General features: G+C 43.8%; 1 protein-coding gene and 1 long non-coding RNA gene across 2 annotated transcripts in view; one reads left to right on the top strand and one right to left on the bottom strand.

Annotated features, from left to right (window-relative positions):
• Nucleotides 1-1,556: 1,556 nt before the first annotated feature.
• OPTN (optineurin) overlaps nt 1,557-23,677 on the top strand; it is a 36,336-nt gene continuing 14,215 nt past the window's right edge. The window contains exons 1-10 of the mRNA XM_039519394.1: nt 1,557-2,011; nt 5,916-6,092; nt 8,816-9,003; nt 12,871-13,041; nt 14,453-14,529; nt 15,597-15,731; nt 17,633-17,723; nt 19,247-19,362; nt 20,194-20,343; nt 23,125-23,218. Coding sequence (XP_039375328.1) covers nt 5,927-6,092; nt 8,816-9,003; nt 12,871-13,041; nt 14,453-14,529; nt 15,597-15,731; nt 17,633-17,723; nt 19,247-19,362; nt 20,194-20,343; nt 23,125-23,218 — 1,188 coding nt within the window. The 5' untranslated portion in view covers nt 1,557-2,011; nt 5,916-5,926. The remainder of the gene's footprint in view (nt 2,012-5,915; nt 6,093-8,815; nt 9,004-12,870; nt 13,042-14,452; nt 14,530-15,596; nt 15,732-17,632; nt 17,724-19,246; nt 19,363-20,193; nt 20,344-23,124; nt 23,219-23,677) is intronic.
• On the bottom strand, nt 17,645-18,875 carry LOC120395207. Its single transcript, XR_005592518.1, has 2 exons — nt 18,645-18,875; nt 17,645-18,550 (listed from the first exon to the last, which is right to left on the bottom strand). It is a non-coding gene; the product is annotated as an uncharacterized LOC120395207 (long non-coding RNA).

Here is a 23,677-nt window from a genome sequence, read left to right as displayed (position 1 = left end):
ATGGGACTGTGAGTACCCCAAGTGAGGAGACTCTGATCTCCCCATGAAGGTAAACTTAGATATATTTGCATCTTCTCCCCCCTAACACATGTTGTAGCTGTTCCATTTTGTATGAATACTTAACTAATCATTAGGTCAGAGAGAGAGAGAGAGAGAATGACTCTAGGTTTGTCTACACAGCAACTAGACACCCGTGGCTGGCCCACGAGAGCTGACTTGGGCTCAGGCTATGGGGCTGTTTCATTGCTCTGTTACTCCTAGGGGAATTCTGTGCCAAAAAATTAAAAATTCTACACACATTTTAAAAATTTGTGTATTTTATTTGTCAAAATAACATTATATAATCACACCAGTTTCAACTATTTTAGTAATTTATTTCAAAATACCTGTAAGCAACCAAGTCTATAACAATAGACACACAAACTAATTCCACCAGTAGTTAAAGAAACCACTATGATAACCCAGTTCACGTTTCTCTGCCCCCTCTTCCCCTGAGTCCAGCCATAGGGCACTCCCCAGCCCAGACACCCCTCCCCACCAGAGCCCAGCTGCAGGGTGCCCTCCCCCCAGCCCAGACACCCACACCCCCTACCTCTGAGAGCCCAGGGATCCAGAGGGAAAAACAGCCTGATGCTGGATCTAGCGCTTGTGTAGAGATTCCTACATGTCACCTCCTTCCTTCAGGGCATGCTGAGAAGTGCAGTTGCCAGGGTACCTCCAGCTCACACACCCCCAGCAGTGTCTTCTATTTGTGAGCTGGGCTCAGCTGGGTCCAACTGCCCCCAGTGGTGGCCAGCAGCTCTGCAGCCCATTTTGAGCAGGGGGGGGGGATAGAAATTCTGCACACACATTAATTTCTGTGCAAATTCAGCATGCACAATGGGGCACAATTCCCCTCGGGGAGTACTGTGTAGACTTGACCAGTGGGACCCTCTCACCTTGTAGAGTCCTAGAGCTGGGCTCCAGCACAAGCCAGGAAGCCTACACAGCAATGAAACAGCCCTGCAGCCCGAGTCGGTGGGTGTCTAGGTGCTGTGTAGAGATACATGCTGTAGCCTGGTGGCAGGGGTGCTGAGAGCCATTGAACCAGACTCTAAACCCCTGTATATGATGGAAACCATTTCAAGCCAGGAGGTGTGGGAGCACCCCCAGCCCACCCTAGTTCCAGCCCCTACACCTGGTGGTTAAGAAACCCACCTGAGAGATGAGAGACCCAGGGTCCCCTCCCTCTGTTCCAACAGTTAATTATTTAATCCAAAGGGGAAGAGCTTCAAGAGGGGAGGAGAGCCTGACCCACAGCAAGAGATTGGGGGTGGGACGGAGGTAAAAGGGGTCTCCAATGGGAGCAGCCATTTCAAGGCGAATCCTAGACTGAAATCAACCCACTCCTGTCTGGGCCATCCCTAGCTATTTTGGTGCCCTATGCAGACCCCCCCGTGGGGCGGCTGTGGGGGCACCAGGCCTCCGCGGGCAGGAGTGGGCTGGCCCCAGGCCTGCAGGGGGGGAGGGGATTGGCCACTTCCTGTGAGAAATGGAGTGACCCGAGCCGGGGCCTGGGGAAGAGCCGGAGAAGGGGCGGAGCAGCCTAAGGCGGGCCCTGACCCTTGTCCTTCAGCTGTCCCAGGGCAGGCGGCGGGCGGGGATTTCTCCCCCCGGGGGGGTTGTGAGGCGCTGGCTGGGGACGGGCGGATCACGCCGCAGTTTAGCAGCCCGCAGCCGCCCTCCCACGGGCCGTGAGCGCCATCCCGGGCTGGGGGCTCGGCGCCAAGGCAGGACCCGCCCTCCGCGGGCGGGGCCCGGGAAAGTCCCCGGGAGGCGGCCGGCGTCACGGGAGTCAGCTGAGCGGGGCAGGGCGGCGAGCGAGGCCTTCACAACAAACCCGCCCCCGCAGCGAGGGGCGCCGCGCAGGACGGGCAGCGGGAGCCGGCGGCGGAGCAAGGAGGCGGCAGCCGGCCGGGCGCGGCCGAGGGACGGAGCCGTTGGGGGAAGCAGGTCGCGGGCTTGAGCTCAGGTGAGCTTCGCCCTCCGGGGCCTGGGGCGAGGGGAAGTGAAACTAAAACCCCGCAGCGCGAGGGAGGGGAAAGGGCTGGCGCCGGTGCCGCTTCCAAACACCGACCTGCCGGTGGCACCGTGCCAATGCGGGGAGCCGGCCCCGAGCCCCAGGGAGAGCCCGGCTCTGCCCTCCTTGCCCCTGGGTCCCCCCGGAGGGCGAAGTACTCGGAGCCTGGGACCGTTTAGAGACCCTGCGAGCTGGGGCATTCTCAGCCTCCTCCTTGCTCATGGGTCCCCCCGGCCAGAAGGGACCGTTGTGATCCTCTCCTCTGACCCCTTGTATACCACAGGCCAGAGAACTCCCCCCAAATATTTCCTGTTAGAACTGGACTATAGTGTGGCATCTGTTTGTTTTAAACCACAGCCACTGCACAGTTGTTGACTGTCACACAGTAAATAAGCACCCCGACGTTCACAATACACCAAAAATCAAGTTCATCCCATTTCAAAAAAAGCCAATCCCTAAGAACCCCAACACTTTGTGTGACTAGATCCCTCCGGTGTGTAGTCTGGGACTGTGGTGGGCCTGCAGTTCCCCCTGACTCTCTTTCCTGCTTGCCCCTCATTACCCCTGGTTGCCAGGAGCCAATCAAAAAAAAGCTACAAGCCAAAAACTAGTCACAAGCAACTCACAAGCCAATTAAGCCAAAAACAAGCCCAATTTCTGTGTTTATTTTTTGTAGGTTTGACATGTCTGAATCATTGTTGTATGTCACCCGTCCCCATCGTGCTTCAAAATAGACATTACTTCAAGAAATGATAGTACTGCAGAGTCATGGCTCAGAGCCCTGCAGACTTAGAGATAAAAAAGGCACTGGGGGTTGTGGCCTTTCAATGGAGGCACCAGAAGAATCAGCAGTGTGTTTTGTGGGTTGCTCTGTACCTCTGTAAAGAGAACCTGGTAGCAGGTGGCTAGAGCTGGGAGGGGAGACATGAAAAACTGCATAGTTTAAAAGTGAGGCTGAAAGGCTAAATCTCGAAACAAGATCTCTCCCTGCTGTCATAAAGCTGTGACACTTAGGAATGCTGCTAAGAGATTGTTCTCTCCTAGCCTTGACCCATGTCAGGTAACTGGAGCTGTAGAATAAAAGTTAAAGGTCCCATGATAAGAGTCAGTGTCCAGAGATGACTTACATCCATCTCCATGTATTTAAAGAATAAATGATTTTTACCAAACTGAAGGGGCGTGAACTACGGCATTGCTAATTACTAAGGATTACGTTTTAGTCACAGGTATTTTTAGTAAAAGTCATGGACAGGTCACTGGCAGTAAACAAAAATTCACAGCCTGTGATCTGTCCATGACTTATATTATATACCCCTAACTAAAACTTTGGCCAAGAGGGCTGTGGGTGCTGGGGGGGGCAGTGGGGTGCAGCCTGAGACCCCCACTGGTGTTGGAGGGGGCAGACAGCAGTGCATGACCTAGGATCCTTGCTGGTGCTGGGCAGGGGGAGGGTTGGCAGGGCTGGCAGGCTCCCTACCCAGCTCCGCGCATCTCCCCGGAAGAAGCTGGCACGTTCCTGCAGCTCTTGGGTGGAGGGAAGGCCAGGGGGACCTCCTGCATGCTGCCTCCACCATGAGCTCTGGCTCCGCAGCTCCCATTGGCCGGGAACCTCAGCCAGTGAGAGCTGCGGGGGCAGTGCGCAGAGCCCGCTGGCCCTTCTGCCTAGGAGCTGAAGGGATGTGCCAGATGCTTCCGGGGAGCCCCCCCACGCCCCAATCCCCTGCTCCAGCTCCTACCCAAACTGCTGCTACAGGGAGGGGCACAATGGCCTGAGACTGCCCCAGCAGTGGTCGGTGTGACTGGCGCAGGGGCTACCTGATCTGCTCGGGCAGCCCTGGAGCCAGCCACACCAGCCACTACAGAGGTCACCATGACCTCCGTAACAGACAGGCAGATATACCTCTTCATGCCCGCCCCTTTACATGACCTCAAGGTTTTGGTTTCATGGCCACCCTTCCCCTGGATGAGAAGAAATAATTGAGATTCTCACTGGAACCTATTGGTAGAACTGTTCATGTTACCTGTTGAAACCAGCACTTACAGCTCCTTACAGACCAGGGACAAGAAACTGGAGGCCTGATTTTTCTCCTCCTTTTTGCTTTTGACACCCGTGTCACTCCATTGGAGTGACACCAGTGTGGTGAATTAAAGATTTGGGCCATATGACTCAAACCTGTACCATGACTGTGGAGAGCAGAAACAAATGGTGTTTTTTGCTGAGCAGCTTGCAGCTATTTCTGTTCTGGGGGTTTCCATGTGAACAATTTCTTATAAATGTGTTATTTGCTTATCCCATTTATTTGTTTGTTTTATTTATGTATTATAATTAATAATACACATTAAATATAGATAGTGCCAAAGCTTTGTATGGGGCTTTACAGAGTTGAAGGCCAGGTCCCTGCACTGAAGAACTTAAAATCTGTATTGGACAAAGCAAATAAAGGTAATCAACAAAGAAAAGAATTAGGAAAGGGAAGGATAAAAGAGCAGATACTATTTATTGTAAACAAATCCTAAGCTGTCACTTTTTAAAATTGAGAATGTTTTGGAGCATCATAAGTTTCATTAATTTTGTTCTGATTATGGAGTTAGCTCTAAAATCCCTCCCTCCCTTACAATTAACTTGTGTAGTGAGAGTGAGTTGTGCACCGGGCTAGGACTTAGACCCAGTTTGGCAGCGCTGGATTCAATTCCTTACTCTGATGCTGGTTTGCTGAGTGTCCCTGAGCAAATCCCTTCCCTGGGTCTCCCCTCATCTAAAATTGGGATGATGATACTGGCCTCCTTTGTAAAGAGCTTTGAGTTCTGCAGGTGAAAAGTGCTGTATAAGAAAAGGGCAGTATCTGTCCCTGGCAATAGAATTACAGCTACAGGACCACATTCCTGAGTATTTGGTTTTCTGATTTCAATAATTATGTATTGCATGCCAGCACCACTTTCACCGGGCTGTCTGTCTCTTGAGCTTGGCCTCTGTGGCAACCATCAAATGCTTCGTGGTGCTCCTAATGGAATACAAATAAATACACTATAAAGTATAACATACCAGCCTCTTAACATCCAAATGCCCAGAAACTTAAGAGAAGGCCTGGTTTAAGAAGGGGTAGAAAGGGACAGGTAGATTAGATAATGTAAGGCCATCTGTGGTTGTTCTAGAAATACCTTTTTGGTGTATGGAGGGAAAGAAAACTTTAAAGTATTTTTCTTAAACATTACATGAATATATTGTCTCATTATAGAATTAGAATTTATAATCACTATTCCATGATGAGATATCTTTGAGATTACATTATATCTTAATTAAAATTATCTTTAGTTTTTTTTCCTCAAAAAGGATTTTATCAAAAAATCAGTTTTTGTGTTTAAAAAAAAAAACAGATTTTAATTTTTTTTTTAAATCATTGATTTTTATCCACCCTGATGTGTTCACAGTAGATTGTGTATTGCTGAGATGTGCTGCAGAGTTCTGTATGAAGGCTCAGCATTGTAGATGAATCTCTTGAACAAAATGTGGATGAAACAGTCAAGTGCTCCCTGGTTTCAAGTCAAAGCCATGTGCAACTTGTAGGGGTTTGCCCCAAAGTGATGATATAAGCCCACGTTTGCTGAATGGTTAATGAGTCTGGGCTGAGTGTTATGTGAATAAACTAAATAGCGAAAGGCTCACACAGATCTTTGGGGGTTTTATGGGGTGTAGTCTGTTGTGATAAGCTCAGTAGCAACACTCCTTTGTCATGGCAGGGCAGAATGATCTAGTGGTGTATCCATGGTATGTCTCGGTGGTGGCTAGCTACTGGATTTTCTTGGTATGCAACTTTGCAGCAGGAAATTAAATTTCTCTTTGTTAATCTTATTATAGTCACTGCAGTGATGTCCAGCAAGCCGCTAAGGCGTCCTGCTGAAAATGGTGAATGTCACAAGAGTGAAACGGGAAATGGACCCCACAATCTGGCATCTCCTACGCTTGGCACGTTTACACCAGAAGAGATGGTGCAGCAGATGAAAGAGCTGATTACAGAGAACAATGAATTAAAAGGTGAATGAGAACCTGCCTTGAAATGTAGAGGCTAGATTCTCCATGGTCTTGTACTGTGCCAAGTGGGTTTAAATACACTATCACAGGGGTAGGCAACCTATGGCACGCGTGCCGAAGGCAGCACACAAGCTGATTTTCAGTGGCACTCACAATGCCTGGGTCCTGGCCACTGGTCCGGGGGGCTCTGCATTTTAATTTAATTTTAAATGAAGTTTCTTAAACATTTTAAAAACCTTGTTTACTTTACTTACAACAATAGTTTAGTTATATATTATAAACTTATAGAAAGAGATCTTCTAAAAACGTTAAAATGTATTACCGGCACGCGAAACCTTAAATTAGAGTGAATAAATGAAGACTTGGCACACCACTTCTGAAAGGTTGCTGACCCCTGCACTATCAAATACAAATTCCCTGCACTATCAAATACAAATTCCCCACCCAATCACAGTGGCGTGGTAACATTTTACCACACTTGCTTGCACTATGCATAGGTGTAAAGGTGTAAGGCAATACAGAATCTCCCTCATGCTATATGGTAATATTTAAGATGATCTTATGAAATTGAATCTGTATGGAAGAATAAGGGGAAACAACCAGATTGAAGTATAACTTGGTTTCTTGAGAATTATAGAAATAGTTAGTATAGGTTTGCAAAATTAGTATGAAAACTTAACAGACTGGGCACAAAATCTGTTTGGCTATGATGATTGATACAAAAACAAATAACATTTCCTCATCAAGGAAACAAATGTATTTGCCCTGGTCAAATAAAGTGTTTTTTCCCTCCTTAAGGCTGGGTTAGTATGACCATGGCCAGAGAGTTCCATGAGCCATTAGGCTTTTAAAGTTTATTTTTCAAAACAACATTCTGTATTTAAAATTTAGATTATTAATAATTCTTATAGCACTAATCATGCATTACTAATTACATGGGTTACATAAAGGGATACATTTCAGAGACTTAAATCAATACAATACACAGGAATTATGCTGAGATAAAATAAGAAAGCTCTCTTTGACAGCTCTTAGGGCAAATGGAAAGCTAGAGCAACATATATAATTCATCAGAGGTTAAAAAATGAAGACCAGGTATCTGTACACACATACCATTTGTCTAGCATCTTGTAAGATGCCATCTCTGTAGACGCAACATCACTAATAATGCTCATTAATTGTTAAAACATATATTGATGCTTTTCCCAATTTGAGTACCACCTTTTTAGCTGTAACAGCTCGTATTTCTACAGCCGTCAGAGATTTCTAGAGTCATTAGGTCCTCTAGGATGTAAAGCCAAGGGTATCTTTCATGGTCTGGGAAGCAGTGTGTAAAATAACTTTATTAATATCTTTTCAATACCATGCTTGGCAGTCCAATACCATATGAAGTAAAGTTTCAGGACCAAACTTTCAGCTCATCTGGTGTAGCTCCATTGTCTTCAGTGGATTTATACCAGAAGAAGAAATAGTCCTCTGTGTATATTACAGCTCTGGCACGCTTTACTGTTGGAAGCTAAAGAAAAGTACATTGTGTTTGAAATCCAGTAACCCTGAAAGAAATTAGTCTTTAAAGTGGCTCTGACATGAAATATTTTAATTCAGTGTTCCCCAACCTTTTCATCTGGCAGGCGCCAGACAAAGGACTGTGGCGGTGGTCGAGCATCCGCTGAAATGCTGCTGAATTTTGGCGGCGACGCCTCTCAAGAGGTGTCGCTGTCGAATTTCGGCGGATGCTTGACCGCCGGACAGGACGCGGGCGCAGTTAGATGCCCCCGCGGGTGCCATGGCATCGCGTTGGGGACCCCTGTTTTAATTGATCTGTTGGAGCCCTTCGTAATTGTATATCCTCACAAATTCATGATGTTTATAAAAGTCTTCTCGCCAAGGGAAAAAATGACTATATACAGGGCAGCAATGAGGGTGTTTACTTTGTGTGTTTAACAGCACTTTGTCTAATCAAACAGGGAAATAATATAGCTAACCACTTTCAGCCATAGTAAGCATCAGTATAACGTGTAACACTTTCAGACAGAGATGTGACTTTCAAATTGACAGCATGTCTTTTAAATTCAGTGACTTTTTTTTTGTGGATGTTAGAATGTATGATCCCTGGCTGAGTCTGACATTTTGTGTAATGGCCCTAAAGCTCTTTAATTTCCTTTGGCTAGATCGCTTTTTATTTAAATAAGGATCAGCATTGGCCTCTACATGTTGTTCTCACTGAAGTCAATGGAAATTGCATGGGTATCTGAGTGCATAATTGGATCCTAAAGTATCTTGGGTTTTGAATATTTAGACTGCATTTATGTAAACATGTAGCCAGGATTTTTCCAGTGAGGCTCAAGAGTATGGTCTGATTCTCCCCTACCTGTACCTTGTATAGTCATTTGACAATCACAAGATGCAAGGTAGTGGAGAAGCAAGTCATGCCTTACTTGTAAATGGTGATCTAATGGTAACTCAAGAGATTCAGAGACCACGGACAGGTAATTTAGTGTTATGGCAATACTATTTTTTTAGAGGGCCCCAAACAAGATCAGCACCTCCATTGTACTAGATACAACAAACCTATAGTAAGAGAGTCCTTATCACAGATAGCTGACCATCTAAATAAAAATACTCTGCTCTTCTGTGCAGAACATTGTCACTGGGCTGGCTCACTTTCCTGTTTCTCTGGCAAGGGATTAGTATCTGTTCATATGTTGTTTCTGAACACTCTCTAGAAGCCATGAAGATACATAACCAAGCTATGAAGGATCGGTATGAGGAGCTTTCTGTATGGCGAGAGAAACAGAAGGAAGAGCGGGAGTTTTACGAGTCCAAGTTCAAAGAAGCTAAACATTACTTGCAAGCCAAGTGCCTTGAAAACGAAGAGCTGCAGAAACAACTTCAAAGCTTAAAAGAGAAAGAGGTAGGGTCTGAAATGGTAAATAAAACGTGGCCAATCAACTTTTTATTTTTTAATGGGAGGAGCATTCATATCACTTTGTTACACTGTATTTTTTAACGTTTTTCCATTTTTTGGTTTGTTTTTACTTTAGAGGAATTGTATCATAATGGAAATCATTGGCCTGATTATTTTCCGAAGGTAACCGACTTCCAGGAGACTTGAGAAATCAGGCTACAGCTGAGAGAATTAAAACTGAACTTCGGACATCTCATTCACTTTTCATTCTCTGTTCTGTTTAGTCATGTTTCTCTTTTGGTTTCTCTTTTGGGTTTGTTTCCTAGTTAGTTTTTTCCTTCTCAGGCATTAGTTTAGTGCTCTTCTGTTTGGGCTTCCAGTGTTACAGGGGGAAGTGTAAATGCAAAAAACAAACAAAACAAAACAAAAACACCAGAAACCCTTCCCACTATTTCCATCTAACTTTTTTTTAAGTCATAAAAATACTTTTGTTCATGTTGGGCCAAATACATCCCTGGTCTGCAGTACCTATATTTTGAGTCAATCTAAACTGCCTGTCTGCATCCCTCTAAGTAATGGGAAAAGTTGCTTTGTAACTGAGTGGTTTGAAACAGGGTAGGAGGCGCCTTAAGCAGGAATATTTTTGCCCCTTCCCTACATACAACAAATACTAAAAAGCAAATAGGGGGCCCTCTTGAGCTGCTCAGGGCCCTAAGCAATAGCTTGGTCTGCTTATGCTTAGCGCCAGCTCTGCTCCCTGAGGTAGCCATCTAATAGCATGGCAACATTGACCTGCATGTATCCTCATGTAGGAGGCCTATATGAAAGAAACCTGCTTAAGGTTTGTACCTGGGATATGTATGTGGAGATATATTTGCACCTTCAGGTGTAGAACATTTATTTAAAATTCATACTTCAGGGTTTAAACCAACTATTAGAGATTAGGATGAGATCTTCATGGTGGCAGATTATCGCACATCTGCCTGTTAAGGGATTTCTTGCACCTTCCTTTGAAGCATCTAGTGCTAGCCAATGTTGCAGGATACTGGTGGTTTATTATTATTATTATTAGTTTGTATTAGATGAACTACAAATCTGGTCCAATCTGGTAGTTCTTATGTTCATTCAAATTCAAGGCTGTCATCTCACTGGCATTCAAAGTATGATGTCCATAAATTCACTCTGTCGCCTGTTTGCCCCCTGAAATATGCTTTTCTGCATTTGGCTGGTGGGCAGGACTCTCTATCTATCGTCCAACCCCAAAGGAGTGGGGTGTGTGGGAAATGGGGGGAAGAGAGAAATCACTATAGGTAGAACAGAGGAGAATGATCAAATCAGAAAAGAACAAACATCCTGTAAAAAGAATGAGAGCACCTTTTAGACAGAAAACACGGAGCGGGAGTTAGGACTCTGGTCTAACATGGGGTCTGAGATTCTGATCCTGCAGTGTTTCAGGGTAGCAGCCGTGTTAGTCTGTATCCACAAAAAGAACAGGAGTACTTGTGGCACCTTGGAGACTAACAAATTTATTTCAGCATAAGCTTTCGTGAGCTACAGCTCACTTCTTCGGATGCATAGAATGGAACACACAGACAGGAGATATTTATACATACAGAGAACATGAAAAGGTGGAAGTATGCATACCAACAGGAAGAGTCTAATCAATTGAGATGAGCTATCATCAGCAGGAGGAAAAAAAAAAACTTTTGAAGTGATAATTGAGATGACCCATAGAAGGTGTGAGGAGAACTTAACATAGGGAAATAGATTCAATTAGTGTAATGATCCTGCAATGAATTCTGCATAGGCAGAAGTTATTGGGGGCCCTTGGCAGGCCCAGGAGTTTGTCAGTCTAGACCTTGTTGAGCTCTAAGGGAGAAAAAACTGTTCATTTTTTAATTCATAGTATGTTAAACTAGTTTCTCAAAAGCTCTATTTAAAGTGATGCTGTCAGATCAGACTTTGCGCCAAATTAATTTTTTTGCAAAGCCTACCACAGAGAGAGATGCTTTTCTTTTAATATTTTTTAATATTTTATTTTGTTTCCTGTGAAAACTCTGTTTAAAAAAAGCTAACCAACAGACTGCAAGATTTGCAAAGTAAGACCTTCAGCTTTTGCCAGGGCACGGAAACATCAAAGTGACTAGAGACAAGTTTGTTTTCATTGTCTGAACTAAAAGAAATTCAAGAAGTAAAACTAGATTTTTTTTTTCCAGGGTTAAGAATTTCTTATGGTGGTGACCTAGGCAAGGACACTTATTACTGTTTGTGATTTCTAGCCTAACAATGTCACTTAAGCCAAGACTGTTTTCCCTTTTAAGGAATTGTCCTCATTGTAACCTAAATTCTCTTCAGAGAGAGAACGTGAAACAGTCCCTTATTTAAGATGAACTTTATTTAATAAACTCCTCAGTGCCACTTTGAATCCTATGTTTTTACTTCAGCCTTTTCTTAATTAAAATACATCATAGCCACTTGCTGCTCGTTAGGTAACCTCATGTGCTCTCTCAGTTTCAACCACAGATCCATCCTCTGGCCTTCACAGGCTGTAAACACTAGCACTCAGAATGGTTTTGAGAGGAAAAACCCCTACACTTCTGCCTTCCTGCCAGCAAGGGCTGTGATAAGGCTACTTTCCCTCCTGGTCTGAACACAAAATCAGAGGCAACAGGAGGTGGAGGAGATGCTATATGAGGAGAGGCAGCACCAGAGCAGATGCCAGCATGACAAAACTTCAGGAGCTGGGGAAGGTAGAGTGGGAGGGGCTGGGGAAGGAACTGGGGCAGAGGATGCAGCATAGAAGGGAATGGAGGAGACTGAGAGGGTTGCCCAGAACTCATAGTGGCAGTGCTGTAGGCTGTGAGCGGAGTGGTGAAGCCCCCCGGGGCAGGAGGGGAAAAGCTGGGGCAGAAGGAGACAAACTCAAGGGGAAGGATTGGAAGTGGTGCAAGACGCCATAGGGAGGGGTGGAAACTGGAGCTTAGTGGTTAAGTGGAAGCCAAAAAAAGGGGTCCTCAAATCCTTCCCCCACCCCCTGAGGAGAGAGGAGAGACTCAGGGCAAGATGTGGGGAGACTGTAGGGATTTGGAGAGATCTTCCAAGGAAGAGGGAAGAGGGAGAGATTTGGAAGAAGGGATGGGGGAAATCGCAGATGTGAAGAGACGGGGAATAGAGGGAGAGATTGTAGGGAAAGGAGCAGACAAGCATTTGGAGAGATTCCAGGCAGAGAGGACGGAGGATCCCAGATGAGTTGGAGAAAAAGAAGTGAGGAAGAAGGTTGTACACAAGAGAGGGAATAGTTACAAGTCCAAGAAGAGACTGGTGAGGATTGGGGAACAGGGCCCAGAGTGCTGGAGTCAATGATGGGGAATGAGGAATGAAGAGATAAAGGATTTAGAGTCTACCTATTTACATGGCCCCAACACTGTATTGTCCAAGTATTTAAAATAGTCCTGTCAGCACTATGGAATTTACTGTATTGAAGGACCTGGTGAAAACACATTCTTGCAATGTAGATAGGGGAGAACTGAGTTTGATGAGCTTGAGTCTCCTCTTGCTTACACCAGCAGCTCCGCTGACTTGAGTGGAGTTACTCCTGGTTTACCTCAGTGTTGATGAGGAGAATCAGGTGCATGTTTCTAAACTGGGCTCCAGCCTTTCAGGAGGTGGTTGCATCATTTGATAACTTAGTTTAATGCAGTTTGATCAAAGCAAATTTAAATAGTTTATTCACTGACTTTTTCTAGGCATACCTAACGGTGGTCAGGGTGTTTGGGATGCAGTTGTGTTGTCTTTGCCTCAGCACTTCTGCTTGAGTAGTTTTGGATTTCTGTTTGGTTGGCTAATATGATGTGTATTTTGCATCTTTCCCAGGAGAACTGCACAGTTCCTAGGGAGGAAATGACCCAGGAAACTAAGCAGCTGAAGACACAGTTGCTGCGGCTTCAGGCTGAGAAGGCAGATCTGCTTGCCATCGTTTCAGAACTACAGCTCAAACTCAGTGTCCCTTCGACAGAGGACTCTTTTGTTGAGATCAGAATGAGTGTAAGTTATTGGGAACAAACCATTAACAGCACCATATTTTTGCTTCAAGAAGTATCAGTTGGCCTATTGCAGGAAGAGTACAGAAAGCACAATCTGAAAAGTCTTTGTGGTTAAGACAGGATTTTTTTGTGAGGGCAAATTTCTGTGTGATCTGTGAGGGATGTAGCAGTGCAGTTTCTTGTAATAGTAATGGTAAATGCACAGCTCAGTCCCTGTGCAATGTGTTGAAAAGGCAGTATGCCACTTTGAGAGGGGGACTAGCAACCCCAACCATAATAGCAGAAACACAGGTTGCACAGAAGATATACCCTAGCATGAGTGAATAACATACTGTCTTTTGAGTAGTTAACTTTATGCTGGGGATTATTCTTTAAAGGGATTTTTGTCTCCCTTCTCCTATAGTAATGAGGGCCCTTATGCGTGTGTGAGTGAGGGCTGGAGAACTAAATGGCATTTCTGTTCTCCATTCTGTCCTGTTCAGTCTGTTTCCTGCACACTACACTGACTCCACTCCAGGGAGATGCCTGGAGCAGGCATTGCATGCCATAGGTTCGCTTTTGTGCTGTATTTAGTTCAGGGGAAACTTGTATGTGTGGGGTTTTTTTTTTCTCCTAGTGGCAAGGAAAGGGTTCCATTTTCTGTTGACAGAAATCAGAGATGCTGTCAAACTCAGCTTAGCTCAAATTTTAGATATTCAAAAGTTCTGTGCCGTAACTGTGCTAAAGACAGAGAGAGCTAGTTTTACCATCGCCATTGAATCTGTGGAAGCTTCTTCATGGACAAAATCAATCGTTTCTTGATCATTTTTATGGTAATGGATCCATGTCTGGAAGGGCAATCGCTGCATGAGGCTGAGGGGGTTTAATTCACCCTCACTCACTGAGGTTCTAGAGTTGCTGGGGAAGCTTCAAGCTGCGAGCTTCACTTATGCCCCATTATGGCTACAAAATTCAGTCAGGAAGGCATTGGACTCTACATTGGCAGAGAAAAATTATTCCTTATCGGAGGGCAGGTTGTTGGCTTCCCACAAATGAGTGGTTGTTAAACCTATAGTGGAAGTCATCTCTGATATTGATGAGCATGTCAATTGCCTGATCTCTGATTTTTTTTTTATTTATTTTTTTGTTAGGGAAAAAAATTAATGGCAAAAGATTGCAGGGGGAAGGTATGGCTTCCCTACTGTCCTTCTCATTTGATCTGTATAACGGGGTGGCCAGAGTACATGTTAAATATTAACTTTTAAAATTTCCAAATGTGAGATTTATTCCCTGGAATCTTGTGTAGTTGTATTGTCATGCTGTGATTCTTCCTGACCTTTCTCTTACTGAAAAAGTAAATGAAATAAAAGCAGATTCCAAGTTGTTGCTAGCTAGTGTAATATCAACGCTAATGTTATTTTTATCCCTAATAGGAGGGAGAATCAAATGCAGCTTTAAAAGAAAATCAGGATGTTAATAGCCAAAGGACCAACAACGCAGCTGCCTACATGTATGTGGAGTCTGGGGCTGTTTCAAGCTTGATATTTTTTTTTTTTTTAAACCAAAATCACAGAATGTAGTCCTTAAGACTCCTCTCACAATTCTGTCTTCACATGAACTCTTATCCCTGAGGCTTTTTTCTTTGCTGAACTTCTACTTCTTCATAGGGTTAGGCAGCTGATACTATTATAGTTTCCATTTTGGATGCTGTCCAATTTAGTAGCAAGGACTGGCTTAGATAATCCCATGTGACATGCTAGCTACAGTTCCATAGCATGTAATATGATACCTATACATCCTATCTCAAAATTTAGGGAGTATGAACATAGTGAATAGCCAGACACACACTCCCCACGCCACAAGGAGTGGAAGGTTGTGTCATATCACAGGACAGTTAATTTCCCTATTACTTGTATTGAGGTCTCAAATTTGATGTCATGAACTAATGTGTTTTCCACTAGCATAATCTGACGTAAAAAAGCACTTTATGGGGGTGAAATACTACAGGGTTTTTTGGCTCAAAAATAAGGCAATTTTAATGAAAATGTCATTATTTTGGGGCGGGGGGAATTGTTTTGTAGAGAGATGTGAAATTTTGCATGTTTAATTGGAAAAGCCATTTTGTGAAGACATCCACCATGAAAAGCAACACTTTGGTTCCACAAAATGAGCCATAATATATTTGTGACTATTTTAAATGTCAGATTTCTGTTTTTGCATAGACCTACTCAGTTAAGTGGTTAAATACATCCTCCCTCTTGTTGTGAGCTGTTTTTGAAGTGGTGCTCGAAGCAAGACCTGCACTCATGGTCATGGAGCCAGATCTTGAGGATCATGGGCTGCCACTATTTTAGCCTTTTGGCAAGACTCATTTTCTGGATGTCCAACTTGAGACATCCTAATGGGGCCTGACTTTCAGAGGGCTGGTTCTCAGCAATTTCTGATCCCTATAAGGTGTCTTAAGTTGGGCACCCAGAATCACTAGTCACTTCTGAAAATCTTGGCATCCAGCTAGGCGAATGGTGGACTGTAAAATTAATTTGTAATCACCTGTACTAATAGCATGTTTGATCATAGAAGGAGCAGATCTGTGGATGAACCAAAGAATTTGGAATCTGAAGAGCTTACTGTTAGCCAACTTCTTTGTTGCCTTAGAAATGAGACTCAGATGAGGGAGACCCTTGAAAAGGAACTTCAAGAACACAAGGAGAGGTATATAATAGATGGTAACAAATATTTTGAATTGTAACCATTATCCATCAGAGCCGTTTCAGCCAAAGCTACCAAACCCATGGGTAGACCAAGGACAAGCTAAAATGTCAATATGATGTTGACAGTAGTATATGGGCTGTAGTACATGCAGCTGTGCGTTGACCAACATTTATCTCATAATGACTCCTTTATTGTAGCCGTGGAAGGGGTAAATCACAGGTTCTCTTCTTCTATCTCCTGTTCTCTTAATTCTCTTAACACACAGCAGTTCAGGATCCTTTTCCCATTGTCCCCTCTGGGCTTGCAGCTTCCCAAAATTGAAGTGAAATGGTATGATGGATATTTGAGAACATTTTACCTCCTGAATTGCTCACACACTGTTCTCTGCAGTTTTCCAATGAAATATATAAAATAGAATATCAGTGTTGGAAGGGACCTCAGGAGGTCATCTGGTCCAACCCCCTGCTCAAAGCAGGACCAATCCCCAGACAGATTTTTGCCCCAGATCCCCCTTAAGGACTGAACTCACAACCCTGGGTTTAGTAGATCAATGCTCAAACCACTGAGCTATCCCTCCCCTCATGGTGTGATGTCCTTTCTATGGGACCTTGGGCATGTCAAATTTTATATAGTGGGAATAAAAATAGTTACTTCACAAGGCTTTAATTCTTTAATGTTTGGGACTCTGATACTTCCTTTTCGAAAGCTCCCTAGAATGCCTAAAATAAATTTAATTCCAGATACATAAAATGAATGTCCCAGATGAAATTGCATAAGCTCAATCACATTGGTGTAAATTGGAAGTAACTGTTCAAGTTAATGAAATTTCACTGGTGTGAGTAGAAGCTGCTCCACAATTACCATTTTGCAAGGACAGTGTGAGATCTGTTCAGAGTAGACACTATACCAGTGCAAATCAGTCACATAATGGTTCTAAACGGCCTTCCTAGAAGTGTTAACAAGCTTATCACTTGGCTGTTGGCAATGTCTACACTGCAATTAAACACTATGCAGTTAAACACCTCCAGCCTGAGCCCAAATGGCTACACCGCAATTAAACAGCTCCATGGCCAGAGCCCCTCAAGCTGACATGGGCAAGCTGAGGATGTTTAATAGCAGAGTAGACATATCCTCAGGGTATGTCTACACTGCAGTTTAAGTTGTTTTTTGTAGTGTTGGCAGGCGTACCCATGCTGGCTTTAATCTGGCTAGCCAGGTAACAATAGAAGTGAAGACGTAGTCATCACAGGTTTCTGCATAGGCTGACTGCCCCAGTAAAAGCCTGCCTGGGACACTGTGTATTCAGGTTGTTAACCCACACTAGAGTCCATGCTGCCATATTAGTGTGGATATACCTACCCACAATATAATTGCACCTTAATTGGTAGTGTAGATGTATTCTCAAAAAAGTGTGAAATTCTCCTTACCATTTGAAAACCTCAAAGGAAAAAGTGGATTCAGAATTAATATTTCTGATCGTATTCCCAACTTCCAAGAGACGCAAGGGACAGATGCATCCATACCCGTAGAAAAAGATTTTTAGAAAATAGCTTTCATTTGTACTGTGGAATGATCACTATGAACGATGATCACTACAGCTGAATCCCACTTTATTCCTGTACCATGAAAATAAACTTGTATGTCTTTCTATATAAAATGAAGTAAGGCAAAGTATGTGGGAGAATCCAAAAAAAAATCAGCTTTTGGACATATCTTCATATTTCAATGTGTGCTTTTTTTTTTTTTTTTTAATTCTGACTCCTATGGGAAATGTTAATGTTAGAGTAATATATACAGCAATAGCATATGGTATCTGAATGCTCCTACTGTTTTTAAAATGCTCATTATCTCATACTGAATGTGTGTTGAAACTATCATCATTGGCTTCTTACGTTTCTCAGGCTATCAAAGCTGGAGAAGGAAGTGGCTGATTATCTGGAGAGTGGAACTCAAACAGAATGGGCAGAAGAAGAGGATGAAAGTGCAAAGACAGTATGTACCAGTCATCTGGGGGACACGATTTTGAGCAACTAGAAAGAACTTGTTGGGGCAGGTAGGATTAGTGTTAATGATACAGGTGTCCAGCCCTTTGGCTGCACCTGAGGAGCATTGGGCAAAGCTCAAAAGGAAGATACAAAGGTGAACTCCATGCTCCCCTGATCCTGCTCTGGTTCTCCTGAAGGTTGTTCTAAATTACACAAACTACCAATAGCCCCAAGAGACAGTTATAGCAGCCTGGAATCAGTGGGACATAGTGGAGTCCCACTCATGCCCAACTATCTTGACCATGCTGTCAAGTGGGAGCCAATAAAGAACAAAGTAGTAAGCTCACAGTAGCTGGCAGTTGTATTTTGCATAAGCTGGTTTCTCTGTTGCTCGAATGTTTAGTCACAAGTACAGTGAATTATAGTAATCAAGTCTGAAGGTGATAAACGCATGGATTATTGGGGCTAGATCTTCAAGGAAGAAGGGGTAGAGGATTGTAGCAGCTGAAGGTGGAAGAAGCTGGTGGTGTGTTTGGGTGGGTGGGTGGGGGGTTGCTGCCACAAACCACTTGAAGGGTAGGGGAGTCCCAGCCACTGATACCCACCATCCCCTAAATGACCAGGTAGTATCCCAGCCAAACTACCTCTCCATACCAGTCTGATGGACAGGGTGGGAGATGTGCCCTTTGTGGGAGAGGAGGGAGATGTCCCAGCAAATTTCTTCAAGTATTTTCCTCTTCTGATCACTTCAGTCTTGCCTGGGTTCAGATTGAGTCAGATACCCTTAATCCAGATGTAGGCATTGTGACATATTCATGACTGTGTTGGCTGTATCTGTGAAAACATGAAGTGTACAGCTGGGTTTCCTCAATGTATTGTTGGAAGCAGAGCTTATGTTGTTTCACCAACTCTCCAAGCAGCTTCTCACCAATGCAGATGTTGTAGGGGGCCAGGAGAGTAGGGTGGATCTTTTGGAGACCATGCAGGTGAGAGCCCTTGGGGATCAGGAGCAGTTGCCATCACCACTGAGTCTGGGGTGAGAGGGAAGACTTCAGATGTTGCAGTGCTGTACCATCTACTCCAGCTATGTCATGTAGGCGGGTCAGCAGCAGCTTGGAGATGGTCTTTGTCCTTTGTTAGGAGGAGAGTTGTTTTAAGTGCCACTCGGGTTGTGGCTGTGCTGTCCTCTGGTCTTGAAGTTTTCAGGAAGTTGAGAGGTCACATGATGCTGGAGTTTGCCTGTCATTACTTTCCTGTTTGGAGACAGGTGATGGTTGGAGAGGTAGTCTGCAGCCATTTTCCCAACAATTTTAAAGAAGTTTGGGCCCAAAATTGCAGTTCTGCTTTCTTTAGGAATGCTCAGTAATTGCAAGATCTTTATATTAATCTCACAGTGGAGCAGAGTTTTCTGGTGCTGAATGATTTGTGCTATTCTCTTTAGAAAGAGAATGGTGGTTGCCTGATACAGGTGTTTATTTTGTTTGCAATTTTCAAATCTTGAATTATCTGAGTATAATTTCCTTCTAACAGGTTGGTAGTGAAATAGAAACCCTGAACCTGCAGGTCTCATCCCTCTTCAAAGAACTTCAGGAGGCCCATGCTAAATTAAAAGAAGCTGAGCTGATCCAGAAGAGGCTTCAAGAAAAGTAAGGCTCAGAAAAGGAAATGTTCTGCTGATGATAATCTTAATGTTCATAACCCCTTCCGTCTGGGGAGTTTAACAAGCTCTACAAACACTAACTGGTGCTTTCAGATCTACTTATGAAAAGCACTATATTAAAGCTAAGTATTGTTATTGATTAAGCCTTATGATACTTCTGAGAAGTGGGTATGTATTAATCTCATTTTACAGGTCAGGAAACGGGGCCCAGATATCCAAAAGTATTTAGGCACCTGACTACTATTTATTTCTGTGGGAGTTAGGTGCCTAAAGTACCTTTGAGGATCTAGTCCTCAGTGGCTTTCACAAGATTTGAGATGCCACCACGAGTCAAGCAGAGTTAGCAATAGACCTCAGGAATCCTGATTTACAGACTGAGGATTTACTCCTTCCTGATGTGAAAGGGCATTTTAAAATGAAATCCCTTGAAGGAAGAGATTTGCAATCTTAAGAAAAGCAGTTAAGGGCCCAATTTGAACCATTATTCACATGAGTTCTCAGCACACTTGAAAATCAGGCCACTTACTTTTTTTTAAAATGTACCTAATTAAGAGCCTCACTTCAGGCACCCATTTTTTAAAACTTTTAGCCACGATTCCCATCTTTTTGAGAGCATATAACCTAAGGAAAAGGATATGGTTCAGTCCCTTTATTTTCTTACAGTTATGCATTGGGTTTTTTCTTCAGTATCATGAACTAAGCTTTGGAGGTAAATATTAATCATAAATATAGGTTCTCTTTGTATGATACCCATCATGATGACTTCAATCAAGAAAGGGAGATAGGAAAGATAACCACTCTCCTTCCTTTTTGTCAGGTGTCAGATACTTGAAAGAAAAAACTCCGCTACTTCAGCAGATTTGGATGAGAGGCAGCAGCTCCTATATACCATTAAAAAGCTAGAGCTTCAGGTGGAGAGCATGCAGTCAGAGCTCAAACTGGAACAAGCCAAAACAAAGGAAGAAAAGTGAGTGTGACAAGATTTTGTACTTTACCATAGAGTCTCCTCACCTGACCTCTACATATCATTGTAATGTGTTCAAGAAGTGTGTCCGAGGAGTAACTGAATCTCAGATGTGACTGTGTGTGCACATTCTCCCCACCACCACCACCTCCATTAAATTAAGCTTGTAGAGATTAATCTGAACTGGAACCCTGGATCCAGATAGCCTCAGTTTATCAAAGTTAACCATTCAAACCTCTCTCTACAATAGGCCCAAAGTGGATCTTCACATCCAAAGAGCCCCAACCTTTGCGGAAGTCCCAGCTCTAACCTCTGACTTGTGCTGTTCTCTAGCTGTATACAGTTGTACTTTGCCATCTCAGGGACATGTTGCTGATCTAAACAGATCCCTGCCTTCAGATATTGGGTACATTAACTTACTGTGTCCAGCCTGAGGACAGAAACACAAACTGGCTTCCCGTGTTGGCTTTTTCCTTACAAACGGTGAAGAGATAGATACTTTGCCTAGCCTGTTACTGTATTTTACTAAATTCTTCCTATGGAGCTGCACAGACATACCCACAATGCATTTTTGAAAGACTGCACTTGGTTAGTTACCCATATGCCATCCCGAGAGTGTAGCATGGGGCCCATCTCCCAGTCAGCAGGAATTTCTGCAGGTTGGTAGTTTTGTCCAGCAGCCAGTTAGTAATTTCACTTGCCTGGACTAAGTTTAACTTCCCAGGTTGCTACACAATAGGCATTTTCTTCACTTGGCTTACAAAAGAAAATGGAAACTCAACTGAATTATTTTTAAGGATAAATCTGAGGAACCTTCCCTCTGATGGTTACATCCAAATGATGGCTACATGTGACCAGCCATAGAACTGAACTACTCCAGTCTGACAGACATAGATGCAAATTTTAGGATAGGCTGTGTGGGGCCTTGAAAATCAAGACAAGCAGTTTATGCTCGCAGATACTGAGCAATGTCTACCAGGCATTTCAGTACCAAGGCAGATCAAGTGGATTATAATAGGCTCTTGTGAGCAGTTCCCTAATTTGTCACTTCCTTGGACCCAAGAGCCGCAATCAGTTATATGCAGGGCTTGAACACAGTTATGTTAAGGAAAGGCTTGGGAACTGAGCATTACTCTGGTGGGAACAAGACCGTACCCTGGATACTCTCAAATGTTTGTAGACATGTTCATGTTGTTACTGGAAGCTCTCTGGTCATGAGCACAGTGCTCTAGAGCAGTGGTTCTTAACCTGTGGGTTACAACCCGAAAGTGGGTCACAACCCCATTTTAATGGGGTCACCACGACTGGCATTAGACTTGCTGGGGCCCGGGGCTAAAGCCCAAACCCCACCCCCTGGGGCCAAAGCTGACGACTGAGGGCTTCAGACCTAAGTGGCAGGGCTCCGGTTACAGGCCCCCTGCCTGGGCTGAAGCCCCAGGCTTTGCCCCCTCCCAGCTTGGGCCAGCAGGACTCAGGCTTTGGCATTGCCCTCCCCTCCAGGGTAGCAGGGGCTTGGGCAGGTTCAGGCTTTGGTCCTTTCCTGGGGTCACGTAGTAATTTTTGTTGCCCAAAGGGGGTGCAATAAAGTTTGAGAACCCCTGCTCTAGAGGAAGCAACCCAAATGGCCCAGATGGCATCAGGAGAATGGATGAAGTCTCATACACTCTAAGGTCAGAAGGGACCATCATGATCATCTGGTCTGACCTCCTGCACATTGCAGGCCACAGAACCTCACCCACCCACTCCTGTAGTAGACCCCTAAACTCTGGCTGAGTTACTGAAGTCCTCAAATCATGGCTTAAAGACTTCAAGTTATAGAGAATCCACCATTTACACTAGTTTAAACCTATGAGTGACCCAGACCTCATGCTGCAGAGGAAGGCAAAAAAACAAGCTGCTCAGAAAGAGTGAGAGAAGAGGGCATGGGAAACACGAATGCCTCCAAACTCTGCTGGGGTCAGTGTTTTGGTAAGAAGCGCCACAAATAATAATCATAAAAGAATTAAAAGCTGTTAAGAAGCACTACTTCAAAAGCTTAGCTCAGTCCATTTTATTTAATGAAGAGATGTTAAAGAGGTGACTGTTCCATGGTCTATAAGCACCTACCTGGATAGTATATGGCAATTTTAACAGAAAAAAGCATAATGAGATTGAATGGCTGGAAGCTGAAGATAGACAAAGTCTGACTGGAAATAAGGGACAAATTTTTAACAATGAGGGTAAGTTACCACTGGGGCAGTTTACCTAGGGACATGGTGAATTCTCCTTCACTTGAAATCTTCAAGTCCAGACTAGCTATCTTTTCAAAATATATGCTGTATCTCTCACAGAAGCTATGGGCTTGGTGCTGAAATTATTGGGTGAGATTTTTTGGCCTGTACTGCAGGAGGCCTGATTTAAGTGATCGGAATGGCCCCTTCTGGACTCGAAATCTGTGAAAAGACCAGCACCAGAGACTTTGAGAGAGGGTATGGTGAGGGGTAGAAGGCTACATTTTATCGTCAGACTGAAACACCGTTTGTAAGTTGTTAGAGGGTTTTGTGGTTTTTTTGTTTTGTTTTTATTTTCCTGTAAAAGTAAAAAGTCAGACAGGAGAAAATTCTGATAGTTGATAGTCCTTCAGCTTTCTGGATTCTGGATTGGCGTGTCTTAAACTCTGGGGATTTGCAAGTTTGAAGGGGAGGAGTGATGAAAAATGCTAAAGTAGGAGCCAGAGAAACAATTTAACAAAATGGAAGATGATAGAAGGAGCATTTCAGATGTAATTTTTTTCCCCTTAAACAGGGCAAAATTTTCTGACTTGCAGCATACGTACAGCAAGCTTCTCCCTGAACTCAGTGATGCAATGAAAACCATTGAAGAACTAAAAAGCAACGAGGTAAACTGGTTATGAAGAGAAATTGCAATGAGTTTTAGGGGAGAGAAATGAATGTGGATTGTAACAATATTGTGGCCAACGACTTCATGATTTTTCAGCTCTACCATACACCATAGCCACATAGATTTCATGGTCATTAGTAAGGACAGACCTTGACATCTCCTGCTCCAAAAACACAAATGCCACCTCAACTAAAGATGAACCACATCTCTGCTGTGTTAGTGCTGATCATAGAATATCAGGATTGGGAGGTCATCTAGTCCAACCCCCTGCTTAAAGCAGGACCAATCCCCAGACACATTTTTACCCCAGTTCCCTAAATGGCCCCCTCAAGGATTGAGCTCTCAACCCTGGGTTTAGCAGGCCAATGCTCAAACCACTGAGCTATCCCTCTGATATCCTCTGTAGGCTGCAAGCTATGGCAATGCAACACAGTTGCATACGTTTCAACAATTCTTA

This window comes from Mauremys reevesii, linkage group 1 (assembly GCF_016161935.1).
Source record: "Mauremys reevesii isolate NIE-2019 linkage group 1, ASM1616193v1, whole genome shotgun sequence".
NCBI lineage: Eukaryota > Metazoa > Chordata > Testudines > Geoemydidae > Mauremys > Mauremys reevesii.
This window is presented reverse-complemented; position numbering and strand designations above follow the sequence as displayed.